Raw genomic sequence first — 20,753 nt, 5'->3', positions numbered from 1 at the left:
TCCCAAACTTTCAGCTTGTGTTTTTGATGCATGGCCCCTGGAGAGAGAGGGGCATCATTCCCAGGGGAATGCCATCCAGATATCTGTGCCTGAGCCAATGTCTAGGTTCCCTTCATCATCAGTGGGCAGAGTACGATCCCTCAAAGGGTGACTCCTCTCCTCCTGTGGAAAGTCCTCTGTCTCCCTGGGAAGGTCAGATGAAGATACTCGAGCATCTTTTTTTCTTTGAATCCGGAAGACTCAAGAGTCATTTGTAGGTGTCTCTCTTGCTCTGTGTCACTACTTAAGCAAGGTGAGATGCATCAGACTTGGGTGTGTAAAAACACAGTCCAGTACTGCATACAAAATAATGTAATTTCTACTGTCATACTTCTAATTAGTATTTCCTGCTGATATGGCCAAGATGGTCTGTCTCTGAGCTGCAGCAGTACATCAGCTGCTTCTGTAGATAAGATTTCTGCTGTGACCATTTAAGCCTTTTCAGTGTTTCCAGGATACAGCCCTTCAGAGTCTTTTATCTCACTTAAACAGAGCCATCTGAGTTACTGATAAACTGAACTGTCCTTATTATATTTGCCACTGCCACAGTTTTTTTGTTATTTGTGAAAATTACCATCCTCTTCCTGTTTTTTTGCTAAAAATGTGAAATAGAGCTAGGATGAGAACTGCTCACTTTCCGAAAAGAGAGAGAAATCTGAAGTCCGTACATCCATGTCAGATTGTTCATTGCCTTTACAAGCTGAGCAAGTTATTGCCTTATCAGATTTATTTAACAAGTCCTGTTTAAACATCCCCCAACAATATTAATTAGCATTAATAATAGTCCCAGTGTTTGAATCTTGCATCATTCCTTCTGATATTTTGATATCAGTGACAGACTGGAGAATGAACAGTCATGAACACCCAGAGTAATTTAGGTTGGAAGTACCTCTGGAGGTCTCTGGTGCAAGGCCTCACTCAAAGCATGACCAGCTTAAAGCAGCCACTACTTCTAAGATAATATTTTATATTGGCTAATTCCCCTCAATCTTATAAATGTGCACTTTATTTGTAATATTCATTTGTTTAGGTTCCTTTTCCAAGCACTGGGGTTAGTTCTGGCTATGCCAAGAAGTTAAAGGGCCTTCTGCTAGAAGACTTCTTGTGGATACTTTCTGTCAACACATTTGTTTGTAGAAGATGTTGCTTTACATCTCCTCCTTTTCCTTGTTAAGCTAATTAGATTGAGCCTTTTTCATCTCTTGTAGTAAATCATGTCAGCTGGGGAGGTATTGGGGAGTTCCAGGGCTGCCTGTGGTAGACCTCTGAGTACCTTCACAGATGGAGGTCCTGCTGCCTCTCTGGGACCCTTTGCTGCTGTTTGACCAGTCTCATGATGGGGGAAAAAAAAATCTTATAACTACTTGAAAATTTTCATCTCACAGCTTGTATCTTTTGCTTCTTTCACTGTGTGCCTCAGAGGAGAGCCTCACTTTGTCTTCTCTATACCCTCCCATTAGATAGCTGCAGGCAAGCAATAGTTCTTGGCCTTCTCATCTTCAGGCTCAGTAAACCCAGTTCCATCAGTTCCACTGCTCCAGCCCATGGCCATCTTGGTGGCCTCTGCTGGACTCAGCCCAGTACATCTGTGTCTTTCTTGTACAGGGCAGTCCCAAACTAGACACTGCGCTCTAGATGTAGCCTCACAAGAGCCAAACAGAGAGGATGGACCACCTCCCTCGATGTGCGGGCTGCACAGTTGCTGACACAGCCCAGTCTATGCCAGAAGGGCACGCTGCTGATATCTGTTCAACTTTTCATCCTCTAGGATTTCCCAGACCCTTTTCCATGAAGCTACTTTCTAGCCATCATCCCTAGCCTGTCCAGGTCCCACAGGAGCAGGGCTCGAACTGCTTTTTGCTGAGGCTGCTGTCCACCCCTTTCTCCAGCCTGTCATGGTCCCTCTGAAAGGCAGTCCTGCCCTCCAGCATATCAGCCATGATATATGATATCAGCCATATATCCCCCACCTCCCAGTCTACTATCATCCATGAACTTGCTGAGAGTGTGCTCCATCCCATCATCTCTGTTAATAAAGATGTTAAACATCATCAGCCCCTGAGGGACACTATTAGTAATTCATTCATGCAATTAATTGCTGAGTTTAATTTTCTGCTTCATTCAAAGATTTGAGTGTTTCCTCCTAAACCAGGTTCTCCTCTGGCCCTCTGAGCAGCCTCTGACATCCACAGAGGAGATCAGTGACTCAGTCCCAAAATCCCTCTGCTACTCTTTATGACCTATGAGCTGTGACAATGTAGCCAGAGGGTCTAAATCCTGACTCATGGCACACACCAAGCTCTTCAATCCAGCATTATCCTGTGCAGACACAAAGGCGTGTTATTAGCTATGGTCCAGACTCTGTAGGAATCAACTTTAGGAGCGTGGTTTGGTGGAGCAACAAGATGGGTGGCTCACCAGCAATACTGGGTTCCTTCCCAGGGATCTGTGCCCATAAACCCCTTTCTTCCTGGCAGAGACTGCATTGGACCACCCCAATCGCCGGGGCGATTGTCCTGAAGACAACAGGCTTCTGCAGACAGAAGAAACAAGGTCACCTCTCTGCGCCCACTTGCTCACTGAGCTTGAGCCTCTACTGGCCTCCATGGTGGGGCTTCCCCAGCACACCGAGTGTGTGTGTGGGGGGTTCCATTTCCATCCAGGTGGCAACTGGTGCTGCAGGAATATTTGAAACGTAGAAGAGGGAGGAAAAGGAAGAGTGGCCCCTCTGCCTTGCCCCTCTGCCCACCTGCCTTGGAGGTAGCTCTCCATTTCCTACCCCTTCCCATGAAGGGGACTGTGGGACTGGTCCCATTAGCAGAGTTTTCTGAGCCACCATGGTCTCTCTGTGGTCAGGAGCCTGCTGCTTGGGAGCCAGAGTTGCCCCCTCTCAGCTGGCGCAACACTTGTGGGCCACACACAAACCTCTCCCCTGAGCTCTGCAGAAACCTGCAGGAGCTGTGGCCTGAAAACCAGCACTGCACACCAGCCCTGCTGCGCACGGGCCTGCGTCATGCTCTGCCAGCTGTGTCCTGGGACGAGGTCGCTCTTGCTTCCCAGCTGGTGGCTGATGCTGGGTTAACCATTAACTCTCTGCTTCAAGGCCTTCTGGGGACAGGCCTTTGTTTTCAGGGCACTGTGAAGCTGCTCACTTTGGCCTTTCCTGCAACGCTCTGGTGACGTTTCTCGATGGGATCCTGCTGGGGTCTGAACAGCCTTTCCTGTCTGCAGACAGCTGCTCAGCAGGGCTGTGGCCCACATTGCCTTTACAGTCTGTGGGGAGCACGAGGGAGGGTGGCCCAGGAGCAGGGTGTCATCATGGTGCTGAGGAAGGGGACAGGCGCACCACTGCGCACGGGGCACTGAGATTCCCCTCCGGGTGCTCTTTGCAGTGTTCCTTTCAGCTGCCTGAGGTGCATGAGACCAAGCAAACAGGTTGGTTCCCCCTGCCAGAGTGAGGGAGGTCCCTTGGGAGAGGGGTTGCAGGGTGCCTGGCATGCACCACGAATGCCTGGTGTGTGCCGTAGGTGCCTGTTGGCAGCCCGGGCCCCCCTGCCCAGTAGGATATGAGTCACCTTCAGTCAAAGGCTTCACATCACAGTGCTGCAGTCTGCCTTACCAGCACTGTCTCCTCCCCACATCCTGCTCTTTGCTTCTTGGTGCTGTGAAATAGGAAACTCCTGAGTGTTTCCTCTGCAGGGAGCTCCATAAAAATGCTGGAGGCCAAGTCCTGCTTCAAGGCAGACAGCCTGAGCAAGGGCACAGGTTAAAGAACTGCAGTCACCCCCATCCCCTCAAGTTTGCAGTAGCCCTCACCCAAGTTGGGGATGTGCCTCAGGCCCAGGACAGGACGATGCTAATGCAGAGCACCAAAGAGGGACCTGGTGACAGTCATAAAGAGGTGATTGGTGACAGCCAACATGGCTTCACTAAAGGCAAATCGTGCCTGACAAACTTGGTGGCCTTCTATGATGGGGTTACAGCATTGGTGGACAAGGGAACAGTGGCAGATGTCACCTACCTGGACTTGTGCAAGGCATTTGACACTGTCCTGTACAACATCCTTGTCTCTAAATTGGAGAGACATGGATTCAATGGATGGACCATTTGGTGGATAAGGAATTGGCTGGATGGTTGCACTCAAAGAGTTGTGGTCAACGGCTCAATGTCCAAGTGGAGACCAATGATGAGTGGCATTCCTCAGGGGTCAGTGCTGGGACTGGCACTGTTTAACATCTTTGTTGGCAACACAGACAGTGGGATCGAGTGCACCCTCAGCAAGTTTGCCGACGACACCAAGCTGTGTGGTGTGGTCAACATGCTGGAGGGAAGGGATGCCATCCAGAGGGACCTTGACAGGCTGGAGAGGTGGGCCCATGTGAACCGCATGAAGTTCAACAAGGCCAAGTGCAGGGTCCTGCACGTGGGTCAGCGCAATCCCAAGCACAACTACAGGCTGCATGGGGAATGGGTTGAGAGCAGCCCTGAGGAGAAGGACTTGGGGGTATTGATTGATGAGAAGCTCAACATGAGCCGGCAGTGTGCGCTTGCAGCCCAAAAAGCCAACCATGTCCTGGGCTGCATCCCCAGCAGCGTGACCAGCAGGTCAAGGGAGGGGATTCTGCCCCTCTATTCCTGCTCTCATGAGACCCCACCTGCAGTACTGCATCCAGCTCTGCGGTCCCCAGGACAAGAAAGACATGGAGCTGTTGGAGCGAGTCCAGAGGAGGCCATGAAGATGATCAGAGGGCTGGAGTACCTCTGCTGTGAGGACAGGCTGAGAGAGTTGGGATTGTTCAGCCTGGAGAAAAGGCGGCTCCAGGGAGATCTAATTGCGGCCTTCCAGTACCTGAAGGGGCCTACAGGAAAGATGGAGAGGGACTGTTTCTCAGGAACTGTAGTGACAGGACAAGGGGTAATGGGTTTAAGCTGAAGGAGGGTCGATTTAGATTAGATGTTAGAAAGAAATTCTTTACTGTGAGAGTGGTGAGGTACTGGCATAGGTTGCCCAAAGAGGTTGTGGATGCCCCTGGCTCCCTGGCAGTGTTCAAGGCCAGGTTGGATGGGGCTTTGGGCAATGTGGGCTAGTGGAGGGTGTCCCTGCCCATGGCAGGGGGGGATTGGAACTAGGTGATCTTTAAGGTCCCTTCCAACCCAAACCATTCTATGATTCCATGACTTCAGATCCTCCCAGCAGCTGTTCTGGCCTGCTCAGGTCCCCCTCCCTGCTACTCTCTGCCAAGCACAGAGGGGCAGTTTAAAAAAAGCCCTGCCACCTCTGAGCTGAGCTGGGAAGAGATCTGCATTTAGTGTGTCAGAGTGTGCCCATGTGTTACAATCACTGCTCATTGTCAGTGGCAGCAAGGAGGAGGCGTGTAAGTATTCACAACTGCTCATCTCCTGGGTGGGCGAGTGGGTGGCAGCTGAGGGCAATGACAGCTTTTGAAACAGGAGGGAGAAACTTGAAACTCCACTGGCACAGTGTCCTCAGGGTGTGACTACAACCCAGGTGAAGATTTCTGCTGAGCAGTCTGGGCTGCCGGAGAAATACTGGCAGTGATGGGCAGTGCTGACTGGCAGCAGCTCTTACACTCTCTGTCTGTGACCTGCGAGCGTGGGTGCTTGCCCCCTCCTCAGTGGCCACCAAATGGCTGGAGGTTGCATTTTCTGGTTTCCAGGTCTGTCTTACGGTTCCTGAATCTTCATCTCTGAGGCATCTTCAGGAGTGCAGTGCTGAAAAGAGAGGTGTCTTCTGCATGGGCATGTACAGGAACCTGAATCCTGCACGTGCATGAAACTCTGCAGCCTAAGAGCTTGCACATGGCAGCTTGTACTGACTGTTGAGCACTGGGGTGAGGGTCTGCGGGCCGTGCACACACCGCCTGTGCAGACTAGCAGAGGAGGGCACTTCCTTCCCTCAGCTGTTAGGAACAGGCTATTTTTGGAAATCCAAAGTAAATGGACTGTGGCTCTTCTCCACAGTTTCATTTCTCTTAATTTAGCACTCAGAAATGTGTTTAATTAAAAAGTTATTTATGTGAACATTTATAGCCTAATTTATACAGTGAGAATATTTATATTCTGAGCTCTCATATTGATTTTAAGCATTTTTTTCTTTTAGGGTGAGATTGCCTCTATTCAAAGAAACAATAACGTACCAGGAATACACAAGGTGTTAAAAACCACACCATTCACCCAGACTAAGCAAAGCTTTCACCTAAAAGGAATAAAAAATAAACATGGCAGAATTTACAGGTTACAAGGAAACCTCAAATCGGCATCTACGATTCAAATTGCAGAGTCTTAGTCGCCGTCTTGATGAACTGGAGGAAGCAACCAAAAATCTGCAGAAAGCAGAGGATGAGCTGCTTGACCTCCAGGACAAAGTCATCCAGGCAGAAGGCAGCAACTCCAGCATGCTGGCTGATGTTGAAGCTCTGCGGAAAAGAGTGCTGAAAATTGAAGGCAAGGATGAAGAAATTAGGAAAGCTGAAGAGCTTTGCCGGTTAATGAAAGAAAAACTTGAAGAGGAAGAGAGCCTCACCCGAGAGCTGAAGTCAGAAATCGAACACCTTCAGAGGAGAATGGCAGAGCTGGAGAAGCTGGAGGAGGCCTTCGGCAGGAGCAAGAATGACTGTACACAGCTGTGTCTTAGCCTCAATGAAGAAAAGAACTTGACCAAAAAGATATCTACAGAATTAGAAATACTTAGAGTGAAAGTCAAAGAACTGGAATCATCTGAGGACAGGCTGGATAAATCTGAGCAGAGCTTAATGGGTGAGTTAGAAAAGCTGAAATCCTTAACACTGAGTTTTATCACTGAAAGAAAACATTTTAATGAAAGAGAAAAGCAGAATGAAAAAATAATCCAGGAGCTAACACAGAAACTAGAACAAAACAACAAACTAAATAGGGCAGATCAAACTAGAAATGCATCCAACTTGCTAGAAAGGTCATCAAATAATCTCCTGGACAGAAATGATTTGAGAATTGAGGATGACTTGACTTCTGTGTTGCCCCTTAAGGAGACCAGGAGGAAGGGAAGTGTGGATTACCTGAAACATGTAGAAAATGAAACCAGGAGTAAATCAGAAAACCAAAAGAATAAAAACCAGGAAGACAACAAAGTGAAAGATCTCACCCAAGAAATTGAGAAACTTAAAACTCAGATCAAACGTTTTGAAACTTTAGAAGAAGAACTTAAAAAAATGAGAGCCAAAAACAATGACCTGCAAGACAGTTACTTGAGTGAACAGAATAAAAACAAACTCTTAATGGGTCAGCTAGAAGAAGTAAAAATGCAAATAAAGAAACAGAAAGATCTGGAGAATGGAGAGGTTGAAAATGAAGATACAAGCTTTTCTAGCAGGGGAAAACATGACAGACCTAAATATAGAGGTGTCACAGCTGATTTGACAGCTGCCAAGCACAAGCCAAGGGAGCTCTCACCACAGCAGCGCCGGGAAAGAGCAAGGAACAGAGATTTCTCTGTCAGTAACGACAGCTACACCCACAGTGGTAAGCATGTGCCCAGTCCAAGCTTAATGAACAGAAAAGCAGGAAAAGCATCTAGTGCATCTGCCCTTTCAGACACTGCTGTGGCAGATTCAAAAAGACTGGAAGAGAAATCTTTAGTTTCCACTTTTTCTTCTGGTCAGAAGGAAGGCTGCGTCATGCAGAATGAGGGAAAGAGATCAAAAGAGCAGCCATCTGTCCTCAGCCGATATCCTCCTGCTGCACAGGAGCAAAAATCTTGGAAAGCACCTTCCAAACCTGTTGGTGACACAGGCCTGAGATCCAAGGCTGAAAAGCCATCTCAGATGCTCCGTGGCATCTGCCAAACCAGTGCTGATGCACGGGATGAAAAGTCAAGCAAAGGAGAATCAGTGGCTTCTTTGGCCGAGAAGCTGAAAAGTCAGGCAGAAGTCAGTGACTGCTCGGGTGACACATTGCTCACCAGAGGTAATCTCGCCTCTTCCAACGGCACATCTTCGGCATACAGGTACCACCTCCCCTCCCATGCGTCAGCATTGGACTCCGCTGGCTCTAAAGCAGAAGCGGCAAACACTTTTGCTGCATCACAGAGACAGCCCTTGGAGGGGAGGGGTAAAAGAGCAATTTTTTCCCAGGAAAAAGAATTCACAAACATGGCACTTGAAAGTGTGAAGCCTTCAACACTAACAAAGCATCCCCATCACTCCAGGAGTCAGGAAGACATTCTGCAGATTCTAACAGATCTTGATAAAGAAGACACGGAGCAGTCTTCAACTTCAGCAGTGGATCATGTAAATGCTGGCTTAAAGACGGACTCTAAAACCATCCAGAGTAACCAGGAAAAACTTAATTCAGATGAAGAATTGGGAAGAAGCAAGAAAACAACCACTCACTCAGATTTTGAGACAAGAAAGAAAGTCAGTTCCAAGCAGTTCTCCAATTCCAGGGGAGTTTTTAGAGCATCACTTTTTGAAAATGACAAAAACACTGTAAATGATGAAGACTCCACCAAGTCTATAAAATCATCAGATGCCAGCACTGGAGGATTTAAATCCAGAAGGTCGTTCAGCCCGAGAGAAGCTCTGAGATCTAAAGCTGTCATTAAACCTGCAATTGTTGAAAAGGATATGAAGGCAGTCATGGGAGGGACTGTTTCTGAGGGAGAGTCAGAAAAACAGAAGTCTGTTTTTAAAATGGTACCAAATAAGATGACAAGCAGTATCACAATCTTCCCTTCTGAGCCAACAGTTCCAAAGACCAGTGCAGATACAGCAGCAAAGGAAAGGCATGTTACCACCAGCAACATCAGAGTTGCTCCAAATGAGCCTTCAGCAATAACAAACAATCTCCCCACATCCTTTGAGATATCCATTAATAAAACTGCTCTGAAATTATCTGAGACAGACAGAACTGGAGAGGCAGTGCCGAGAAGTAGAACAGAAACAGTGGTCTCCAGAAGCAGTATTATGATAAAGACTTCTGAACTCATGGAGAGGAACAGTGAGCCACCTTTGGAGACAATCAGCTGGAAGAGCCATGGCTCTTCAGATGCAGCGTCATCTGAAACAAAACATGTCACTGTGAGAAGTTCCTGGAGAACAAGACAAGGCTTAGATTCCCTGGAGGACTCTCAAACCAAAGTGGAGAAAAGTGCAGCTTCCAGTACTACAAACACGTGTAGGTCCTCAGTGGACCTCTCAGAAATGGAAGGGAACAGTGCAAGAACAAACTCCTTGGAGCAGACCTCAGCAAGGACCAGTGCCACAGCTAATTCCTGGAGTGCCCCTGAACTTGGGTCCCGAAGGACCAAAAGTAACTTAAGTGCATCGGAACTGCTAACACGCAGGAGCTATGCAAGTGATCCTACAGTGGCTTCTGCTTGGCACCGGACCATGCTACCTGTAAGTATCCTGTGTTAAACACTCTTGTCTTTCAGTTGATGAGGTTTTCCAAGTTGCCTGTTAGTTGTAGGGTGTCTGATTTGAAATTCTTACAGCTTATTTCCTGAAGAGCTGCCCTCTCCCAGCTCCTAGTATCTTCAGTGGAGCATCTCGTATGTGAAGTACCCAATTTAGACTTCTTGAAATTAGATCCATCTGCTTGGGTCTTGTAATGCCATACGAATAACTATATAGCAGCATTTGGTCTTGCCAAGATCAGAGAAGACATAGTCACAGCTTATGTAGGACATGGTATGCTTTTCAGAGTGGCTTTGCATGGTGCTGTCAACTTGGAGTAGTTGACAAAAAAATAATGGAAATGAGCAGATTTTGATAGGGTTGTGCCTCATGTAGAGCTGTAGCTTTAACGGCAGCTGTAGAGATACAGCCCCTTTTGGTAAGAGCTGCATTGTTTCCCCATGTGAAACCAGAGCCCAGAGCTGGACTCTGGTCTGGAAATGCCTCCCAGGCATCTCCTAAACAGATGAGTGGTGGCTGGTTACACTGGGCTGCTCCCTCCTTGCTCTGTGTCAATATGCCACCTGAAAAGAAGCAAGGGCCATGGGGATGGCTGTGCTTTTTTCCTGTTCCTTTGGCTGGTACCAGTGAATGGGAGTCCCTCAAAGCAGGGCTAACACATGCAGACAGTTGGTCTGGTGAGCTATATTTGCCACCGAAGCTGCAGGCTCCAGCATATTTCAAGTGAGTTCACTGGCACCAAGTGCCCCTCCAGTCCGTTAAACCACTTGCCGGTTCCTGCTGCAGCTCCTTTACTTAGAGCTGCTCTTAGAGCTGCTTTAAGCAGCTGCTACCATTGCCAGTCTCCAGGAGGAGCCCAGCTGAGTAATGCGACAGGCCTGGTGGCAGAGGGGACCGATTCATAATGAAATGACTCTGGCATTGACAAAGATGAGGTGGTGAAGATGTGAAAAGAAGTTTGCAAAACTTCTCTTCCACTTCTCTGGTAATGAGAAGCACAGAAGAATTTGCACTATTGCTTTGCTTTGCTTTGCAGAGAGTCTATTGCTTGGTGTTACAAAGTGCAGGGTGGCCTTCCAGCTATGTTTGGACATTAAGAATACATCAGGGACCTAAGGCATGATGTCTGCCATTCATCAGCACCAGCAAGAAACCTAAATTCCTTGTATTGAAGGGGATGCCTAGGAATGGCATCACCCAGACACTGTGCTTGAAACAGGTGATGGAAATCATGGGGACAAGTGTGTGTTCTGTCCCACCTGTAGGGTGGGAGATTCCAAGCCAAGATCATCTCCCTGGCCAGGGTCACTCATGGATCACAGACAATCTGTACTTCTGTATCATGAATCCAGGCAGACCTGGCATTACTGAGGTTGTCTTTTTATATAATTATTTCACAGAATCACAGAATCGTAGGGGTTAGAAGGGACCGCTGAAGATCATCTACTCCAACCCTCCCTGCTAAAGCAAGATCACCTAGAGCAGGTTTTACAGGATGGCGTCCAGGCGGGTTTTAAATCTCTCCGGAGAAGGAGACTCCATGAAATTCTCTGGGCAGCCTGTCCCAGTGCTCGGTCACCCTCAGAGGGAAGAAGTTTTTCCTCATGTTGAGATGGAACTTCCTGTGTTCCAGTTTGTGCCTGTTGTCCCTTGTCCTGTCACTGGGCACTGCTGAAAAGAGTCTGGCCCCATCCTCTGGACATCCACCCTTTAGGTATTGATAAGCGTTGATCAGATCCCTTCTCAGTCTTCTCCAGACTAACCAGCCCCAGCTCTCTCAGTCTTTCCTCATTTGAGAGATGCTCCAGTCCCCTCATCATCCTCGCAGCCCTCCACTGGACTCTCTCCAGTAGTTCCCTGTCTGTCTTGAACTGGGGAGCCCAGAACTGGACACAGTACTCCAGATGTGGCCTCACCAGGGCAGAGTAGAGGGGGAAGAGAACCTCCCTTGACCTGCTGGCCACACTCCTCTTAATGTACCCCAGGACACCATTGGCCACCTTGGCCATGAGGGCACACTACTGATCATGGAGAGCTTGTTGTCCACCAGGACTCCCAGGTCTTTCTCCGCAGCGCTGCTTCCCAGCAGGTCAACCCCTAACCTGTACTGGTGCTGGGGTTATTCCTCCCTGGGTGCAGGACCCTACACTTGCCTTTGTTGAATTTCATTTGGTTCCTCTCCGCCCAGCTCTCCAGCCTGTCCAGGTCTCTCTGAATGACAGCGCAGCCTTCTGGTGTGTCGGCCGCTCCTCCCAGTTTTGTATCATCGGCTAACTTGCTGAGGGTACGCTCTGTCCCTTCATCCAGGTCATTGATGAATAAGGCTGGACCCAGTACCGACCCCCGGGGCACACCACTAGCTGCAGGCCTCCAACTAGACTCTGTGCCGCTTACCACAACCCTGTGAGCTCTGCCATTCAGCCAGTTCTCAAGCCACCTCACTGTCCACTCATCTGACCCACACTTCCTAAGCTTGCTAACGAGGCTGTTATGTGACAGTGTCACAAGCCTTGCTGAAGTCAAGGTAGACAACATGCAGTGCTCTCCCTTCATCCACCCAGCTGGTCATGCCACCATAGAAGGCTATCAAATTGGTCAGGCATGATTTCCCCTTGGTGAACCCATGTTGACCACTCCCGATAACCTCCTTTTCCGCCACATGCTTATTGATGACCCCCAGAACGAGCTGTTCTATCACCTTTCCAGGGATGGAGCTGAGGCTGACTGGCCTGTAGTTTCCTGGGTCCTCCTTCTTGCCCTTTTTGAAGGCCGGAGTGACATTGGCTTTCCTCTGGTCCTCAGGCACCTCTCCTGTTCTCCATGACCTTTCAGAGATGGTGGAGAGTGGCTTAGCAATAACATCTCCCAAGTGGCCAGTCCTTTTTTCCACATTCTGTAAACTTCCTTCTTCCCTCTTGAGTTTTTCCAGGAGCTCCTTGCTCATCCATGCAGGTCTCCTGCCTCCTTTGCTTGATTTCCTACTCTTCGGGACGCACTGATCTTGAGCTAGGAGGAAGTGGTGCTTGAATATTGACCAGCTCTCTTGGACCCCCCCTTACCTTCTAGAGCCCTAACCCATGGGATTCTTCCAAGAAGGTCTTTGAAGAGGCCAAAGTTAGCTCTCCTGAAGGCCAGGGTTGTAATCCTACTTATTGCCCTGCTCCTTCCAGGCAGGATCCTGAACTCCATCATCTCATGGTCACTGCAGCCAGGGCTGCCCCCAACCTTCACATCCTCCACCAGTCCTTCTTTGTTTGTTAGTACAAGGTCCAGCAGCACCCCTCTCCTCATGGGCTCCTCCACCACCTGTGTCAAAAAGTTATCATCAATGCCGTGCAGAAATCTCCTGGACTGCGCGTGCCTGGCGGTGTTGCCTTTCCAGCAAGTATCAGAGTAGCTGAAATCCCCCATGACAACCAGGGCCTGTAATCGTGAGGCTACTTCCAGCTGTCTGTAGAAGGCCTCACTGACTTCCTCTTCCTCATCAGGTGGCCTATAGTAAACACCCACAAGTGTCACCCATATTAGCCTACCCCTTAATTCTTACCCATAAGTTCTCAACTCGGTCTTCATCCATCCCTATGTGGAGCCCACTACATTCCAGTTGCGCTTTCACATAAAGAGCAACTCCACCACCTTGCCTTGCTGGCCTGTCTTTCCTAAAAAGTACATAGCCATCCATGACAGCATTCCAGTCGTGCGAGCTATCCCACCATGTAATTGCAATGAGAACATGGCCCTGTGACCGCACACAGATCTCTAGTTCTTCTTGTTTATTCCCCATGCTGCGTGCATTGGTGTACAGGCATTTCAGAGAGGTAATTGAGCATGCAGGTTTCCCTGGAGGGGTGCAAGAGGGTCCACTGTAGCCACACAAACCTTTGAGGTGGCTGGTCTTCTGGTTCTCATCTTGGGAGGCAGCTAAGGAACATTTGTCGCTGCTCTGGTTGGCTTAGCTTATTCCCCAGTTGGATGAGATGGCATGAGCATTGCCACTTTGGACCCCACCCCCCCCAAGTTCTTCAGTTTATGTGCTTAGGAAATGGGAGTTCCATCACTGGGCCTGCCTTTATCCCAGGAGTTTGAATTCACAGCACCCACAACCTCGAGTTTCACAGCTGAAGAGGTCTCCACTTGCAGCTGGGCTCATGTGTGGTCAGTCATGGAGCCCTAAAGAGTGAATACTCACATATTTCTTTCCCATCTTCCCCCTAGCAGCGCCCTCAGGGCTGAGTGTAGCTTTGCAGTATGTTCTGCAGGTGCTCTCAAGCTCACTGTCAGATCAAACTTGCTAGCTATGGGGTGCACCTGCCACAGCAGCTGAAGTGTACCTGACAGAGCGTCCTGACCTCTGCGTCATTATCCTGGCTATCCCTGATGAATTAGCTGGCTTCCAGCCTTGCTAGTGTCTGCAATGACAAGCAGTCAGGAAAGCAACTGTGTGGTTAGTTCACGCAGGGCTGTTGAGTATTGAGTTAGGTATCTCTCTGCATGACACTTCTTTAAAATAAAATCACCCTGATGCCACATAGTCACAAATCTGAATTCTTGTTCATAAATTAAGTATATCTTTAGCTTGTAAATGAGGAGCATGAAGTTACCCTGGAAGACTGCAGCTACACAGATATACCAGATTTTATGTATTTGGGCAGCTCAAATTATTGCATATGCCCTTGGGAAAAAAAAAAAAACACCACAAAGTATTTGCCTTTGAAGGGTATCTTCAGGTGTATAATATGTGTTGTATGACAAGCAGTCTGTTTCTAGTAGGATTTGTGTTTCAGTTAAAGATGTAGCTGTTTCTGTGGCAGAAGGCTTGGCACTGATCTGTGCTAACTTTGCACATTCAGCTTGTCTGTGAAGGCATCGCTGTCACTCTTCCCAGCTCCACTATCCAAACTCCGAGATTGCTTTAAGAATCCTATTTGGAAGTCTGTGTTGGTTTTGCCAAAATACATCTTCTTCTCCTCCATGAAATAAATACTCACAATGTCCGACCATTTGCTGCAGCACAGCAGGAGGCTAAAGCAAGCTGGAGGCTCAGCCCCTGCCTCAGCCTGTCCCTCAGAACAGACCCAAACTGAGCACCTGGAAATAATTCTTGCAAGGAGATGCCAAGGCACAAGGTATAATTTCAGCCTTCCATTCTTGTACCGCTGATGTAAGCAAATGTCCCTAATGAAGCTACAGGAGGTATCTGCAGCTCTTAGCAATACTTGTGCTACAGAAGCAGCAGCTCTTTGGAGTGCTGCTTTGGGAGACCCAGAAAGCAGTAGGTGCTGATGGATAGATGCTGCAGCCTGAGGACCAGCTCCCTCTAGTGCTTGCAGCCAGCCTTTCTCGGGCTCCTGAGGAGATGCAAGACCTCGAGCAGTCATTCTGTTGGGCTTCATGTTTCAGATAATGAAGTCGATATGTCTCTGATGTGATGTTTGCTGAAAATTTGCAATGCCTGAATTAATCCAAAGGCACTTGCAGGCAGCGAGCAGATGAGCAGGCAGCAATGCAAGATGAATGCACTTAAGTTGTTTTTCTCGTGGCTGTGACATTAATATGACTGGAGCTGGGCTGTGTGCTGCATAAATTAGGTAAGAACTTAAAGGCAGGCTTTTCTTTGAGTGAAGTTATGTGTACCTTCTTATGGTGGGTGGGTCTTGTGGAAAAGTCTCCCTGACAGTATCCAGGGATGTGCTGCCTCTCACCCCTTCTCTCCTCTGCTTAGGGACTAATAGAAAGTGCATCCATCACCATTTCACCCTTGCTGACTCCACCTAAGCTTCTAGTTAATCAGCCAGCCATGCCACATCACTGTGTTTTCATCTTTCCTCGGACCTCAATAACTTTGTCCAAGGGTTCTGTTCTGTTTTGCACAAATCCTGGGAGTCTCAGTCTGTTCAGAGCAGCTTCCCAGGCACTTGTCAGTGACCAGCTGATTGTCCTCTGGGCAGCCATCACCTCCTATGGTGCCATGGAGCATGCTGAGCTCCGCACCAACCTGGCTCTGGTATGGTACCAGGAGGTACTGGTTTGCGCCGCTGCCACATGGGGGGGTGGCCAGTCTGAAACTTTTTTGAGAGCAGTGTATCTGGCTTGATAGTCATAAATTCATGCTGCCTGACAGCAGAGATGGGACTGACACTGTCAGATGCCCAAGGGGATGGAGCACCTATATGATCACGCAGTGGCCTCACCTCTGAAGACAACTGCTGTATCAGAAATACAGAGGTGCCCATCCCTTGCTAAGCTGTCCAGGTCCATCAAGATGACTGCCATTCATTAAATTAAAATTATCACCTCACTTTTATGAGCAGCCGGGCCCGCCGTGGTTATCTCTGGACAATGGTTGGTTGGAGGTCCCTGCGCGACCTGTCCCTGCATTGTGCCTGTTCACTGAGGTTCTGCATCTGCCGCTCACATCTCACTTCTGTTGTAGGGCTTGGATCACAAGGGAGAGGTCAGGTCCAGTGTTTGCTGGATGTCATCCACAGCAGGGCCAGCTCAGGGCAGATGTTTGCCCATCCAGACCCACCAGATGTCATAGCTTCTTTCTGAAAGCCCATCAAAGCCTAGTGTCCATCTCAGAGATGCTTTTCTGCCACGCATGGGGACACCTGCCTCTCCCTTCCCTGCTGTCCCTTTTGCCACAAGGCAGGGACCAAATTTGTTCCACCAGTGCCCGCAGCCCCTTCACAGGGCTGTGCACTGCGTGTTTCAGCAAACATGATGCCAACCCCAAACTAAGCAGAGCTGATAAAACCTTCAGTAGTGCAGTGCAGCCATTGCACTTTGCCCAGTAGCTGATTACGTTATTGTAATTGTAAGTTCGACATTGTAATGATTTGGTTTGTTTCTGATGTTGGCATGATGGTGCTTTACAGTGTACTGGAACTTGCAGATAAGGAGGTTCTCCAGCCAGCGACAGCAACTGCAAAAGCACTGCCATCTTCCGAGGGAGCTGGAGGGTGACATGGACTCCTCACCCTCGCAACTCACAGCAGGGTGAAGCCTCAGTAAGACACAGGTCCCCCAACCAGCCCTAAGGCAGACCGTAGGTGTCTGAATCCCAGGGTATGATTCCATAAATGTCTCTGCAGACATTCAAGACATTAGTTTAAAAGTGCCATTTAGATGCCTATAGCAGAAGAACAGTGTAGAACACTGCCATGTCACATCCTCATTGCCAAGAAAACGGTTGTGAGCACCCCCATCTGTGGTAATTAAAACTCAGGTTAATATTTTTATGAAACTGCTTCAGTCGTCACTACACAGTGGGATTTTTCTGCTGCCAGTAGTCCTCCTAGATACAAGCACTCTGGGCCCAGCGAGTCATGCAGGCTGAGCACAGATTTGTGCACAGGTCACTCAGTTGAACAGAAGACTCTGCACCCATAACTTGGGTTAAATTACTGGATGGTTTAAAAAAAAAAAAAAAAATCTTTGTGAAATAGCACATAAGTGAGGACATGCCAGGGCTGGCCTGGTGGCCCTTGCAAAATGGACTCAAGCTAGCACCTTGCACTGCAAACCCAGGATCAAAAACCCAGACCCCTTCGTAGTCCCCAAGTCCCAACTCTCTTTATTTTCCTTTGCACAGGATGAAAGCAAAGATTTTGTGCCCAGTTCTAGAAGAAAACAATATGGCTCTTCTGAGTACCTCTCACAGATTGACACACCAGGAAAAAGGCCAGCCACTAAGATGGAGCTGCAGGACCCCGAGTCCAACCCCCACACACCGCTGGGTCTCCAAGCAGAGGAGCAGGTATGTGAGTTCAAGGACCATCCAGAAAAGAGAGTTGCAAGGCAAGAAGCCAATATCTGAACTGACATCCCAGTAACATAACTCAGAGAACTTGTCCAAATGAATGTAAACTTTTTAGGAGAAATCCAGTCTTAAATTAGCACTGCCCCGAGGTGGAGTGTCTACTGTATTGCCTTGGTAAATTATTCTACTGATTGTCTATACCAGTGAAAAAAGTACTACCTTATTTTTTGTTCTAAACTTGTTTCAGCTAGCTTTATGGCTAAAAACATTCTCCAGGGAATAAAGGGATTGCATCTAGCCATCCCCTGGCACACATTGGACAATCAGGGATGGAAAAAACATTGGAGAGACAAAAACAGAGCCCCTGACTTTCCTGCTTCAGCTGGCTGCTGTACTACTAGGGTGCCTGTTTGCTGCTACACACCTGATACTCTGCCTCCTAAAACATGTCTTTCTGGACACACAAAGAAGTGAAAAATGGCCCACATGGCCCATGACTTACTGCCTGAAGTATAAAAAACATGTATTCCAGCCTTTTCACAGGGGGCCCCCTTCAGAGGAGGTAGGAGTCCAGGCAACTTTTAATTCCTAGGTGCACAGCCATGCTTATGTCTGTACAGAAGACTTTTTTTTTTTCTCCTGACATTCCCTCTTTGCCTGTGCAGCTGCCCAGAGCAACGTGCATCTTTCCCTTTATGGATCACCCACAGCAGGAAATATCTTAAGACCTCAAACCTGTTGTCAGTGTATCTTACTGGCTGTGCACAGGAGTTGCTGAGTCTTGATGGGAGAGCAGCAGGACTGCAGCGAGGCAGCTGAGAGCCCTACATAATCATACCTCTTGGTGAAGTTGCACAAAATTAAGAGCCCAGAGGGACATATAGTCCCAGCAGAGCTTTGCAGACTGGCATTTAGAGATAGGTAATGTTTGGAGTAGAGAGTAGTGAACTGACAATGTCCCTGTTCATAGCTGAGGAAGGGGACTCCACAGCAATGCTCTGTGTGGTCACTGAGAGGTGTCACCCACAGTGACATTTATCTGGCCAGATGCAGGCTCCTGTACCTGAGACTGTGCTGCTTTTGTCTGCACAGAGTGGGTCAAGAGCAAATAAAAACTTGGGTAAAGTCAGGTTCCCATAACATACACGCCATCATTTGGATCTGCTGTATTGCCCAGACCTCCACCAGCTGTAACAGGAGCCTGAATACATTGCACACGGAGATTAGCACATTAGATCAGCTCCATCTCCTCCGTGCTGTCAAGTGTTATGCATCTCACTTGCCAGATCTATATGCTGGGTGTGGAAGTGGGTTCTGGGTATGCTACAGCATAAAAAAAGGTAACAGGTCCTGCCTATTTGGGGCAAGGCTGGGTCGTTCTGCTTTGGTCTTAATCCACTGTAAACACTGACAGACCCTGCATCTTCCAAACTGATACTGCCACTGCCCTCCCCTGCCCCACCATCAGGCTAGGATCCTGATGGGCTTTGGGATGGCTGCCTAAAGGGCAATCACAATACTCTTCCCCAGAGCAGGAAGGCTGCCAGAGGCAGCTGCAGGTCCTGGCCAGTCTGTGATGCTGCGGGGTCATCTCTTACAGGGTGCTTCCCGTGCCTGCCGGACAACATCTCGGAGATGAGTTGTATTCCTTTCCACTCAATAAACACACTGCACAGTGGAGCAAGAGGCAGGATACTACCAAGCTCATGGGCGTTACACCTGTTTGTAACCTCTCCAGAGGCTTCAGCTAGCCTGAAGCCAGTTTTCTAATGCGATTTGCAAGGTACAGGAGCTTTACCAGTGAATTAATTTTCTTCATTGCCGAAGAGGCAGCTGCAGAGACTTTGCTCAGGGGACTCCCACTTCTCATCTCTGTACCTGCAACCTTAATCTTCTCCACAGGATGGTAGGTCTGTCTCCATATGGAAACCTTGACTGCATAGCCACTCTGAATGATGGTACTCCCTGGACAAGAGAGAACTTCATGTTATTCACTTGCATTTAGACAAGATTCCAGAAGTATCCCTGTGACTAGCTGTCCTACACGGCTCCACAACTGAAAGCTTTCAGTTCCTAGGGAGAGTTTCCTTTCTCCTAATATTGGCTTGGGTTGTGGTCACCTCAATACCTGTGTTCCCAGCATTCTCTGTGTCTAGGCAGGAGGAAACCGTTCTCCACTGGTTGCTTTACACATTACGAGGACAGGAGAGCAGAAAATGTTAAGAAGCAATGTCTTCGCTATTGTTGTCAGCCTCTGCAACAAGCTTTGCATGACCTGCTCATCACCAGCTGAGATCTTGCACCAAGTAGTCATGTTCTGAGCCAAAGCAACAGCAGTTCACACAGCAATGAACCTTCCTCCTGACTTGGACTCGGGTGCTTTTTTACCTGACGCTTAATGTCCATCATGCTCTGAAGGCAACAACTCTGCTGCTCATTCTCAGCAGTTGAGCTCTAAGGGAAAAAAAGAAACAAGTGGTTTTCCTCGCAGACAAGTAGAATGTCCTTGTTCCTCCCAAAAACAGGGTGGATGCAGCAGGGTTCAACCCTAAGCTGAGCTCCAGTATGGCTACCTAGGCAGCCTAAGTCTGTGCCCCCTCTTCAGGACCACCCCATCCACCATGTCTGGGACCCAAGTATGGTCAGAGATACAGAGATACGTTACCCTGTCAGTGCCCACAGGCCACCCAGTGCAGATGGCATCACTGTCAGGGGACGCACTGCCCCCACAGCTCCAAGAGGTGCTCAGGTGTTGGAGCAGCATCTGCACTGAGCAAGGTGATTGCACCTGGCTCACGCAGCTGAAGCTCTGCCAGGCCTTCCTTTAAATCCCACCACCCAACTGCAGGGCTGGCACACAGTTTTCCTGTCCTGTACGTGAACACCACTGACCTCGCCCAGTGCTTTCTTCTGCCTGTTGGAAACAGACGCCCCTCTCTGCAGAGGAGTAAGGACAATGCTGCAGCAGGGAAAAGGTCCTTTACCTGTTTTGGAGGTGCTGCAGGAACAGCTGCAACTCAGCAACTCCCATGTCTGAGTTGCACCCCACACTCATTCCCACATCGCACCTACCAGATGAGCAGCTACCACAGCAGCATGTGTGTGCGTGTGTGTGTGTGTGAGAGAGAGAGAGAGAGAGACTATCCATACATGCACATCTATATGCCGTATCTCCTCCCTGTCCTTTGGAATTTTATGCCTCAATTCTGAGAGGCAAATGAATCAAAAAAAAAAAAAAAAAGCTGGGTGGAAAATATCTATGAAAACATTTCTATGAAAAGGAAAGTCTTGAGTCTTTTTTTAAATAAAGGTTGTTTAGAGGAAGGGGAAAAATTATTTTTGGAAAAAAGTGTTTCCTTTTGCAATTTTTAGATGGTTTCCCAAATTTATATTTTTAACCCTTCATTTTATTCTTTTGTATTTCATTACATATATAAGTAAGTGTCAAGTTGCATAACAAGACAAAAAGGTAATGCTTTTAAACTAGTACTAAGTGGCAGCTCTCATAATCTTAAGATTAAATTATATTAAAATAAATT

At 48.2% G+C, this 20,753-nt stretch overlaps 1 protein-coding gene across 3 annotated transcripts in view; it reads left to right on the top strand.

The window, feature by feature from the left end:
- LUZP1 (leucine zipper protein 1) overlaps positions 1-20,320 on the top strand; it is a 44,041-nt gene extending 23,721 nt beyond the window's left edge. For 2 of the 3 annotated variants that reach the window (XM_075774230.1, XM_075774229.1), the window contains exons 2-4: positions 6,161-9,434; positions 17,047-17,211; positions 18,815-20,314. In XM_075774230.1, coding sequence (XP_075630345.1) covers positions 6,279-9,434; positions 17,047-17,211; positions 18,815-18,853 — 3,360 coding nt within the window. In that variant the 5' untranslated portion in view covers positions 6,161-6,278 and the 3' untranslated portion in view covers positions 18,854-20,314. Of the gene's footprint in view, positions 1-6,160; positions 9,435-17,046; positions 17,212-18,814 lie in introns of all 3 variants that reach the window. The other variant, XM_075774228.1, reaches the window with a different exon arrangement.
- Positions 20,321-20,753: the final 433 nt, after the last annotated feature.

Source organism: Balearica regulorum, chromosome 22, assembly GCF_011004875.1.
Source record: "Balearica regulorum gibbericeps isolate bBalReg1 chromosome 22, bBalReg1.pri, whole genome shotgun sequence".
Classification (NCBI taxonomy): domain Eukaryota; kingdom Metazoa; phylum Chordata; class Aves; order Gruiformes; family Gruidae; genus Balearica; species Balearica regulorum.
This window is presented reverse-complemented; position numbering and strand designations above follow the sequence as displayed.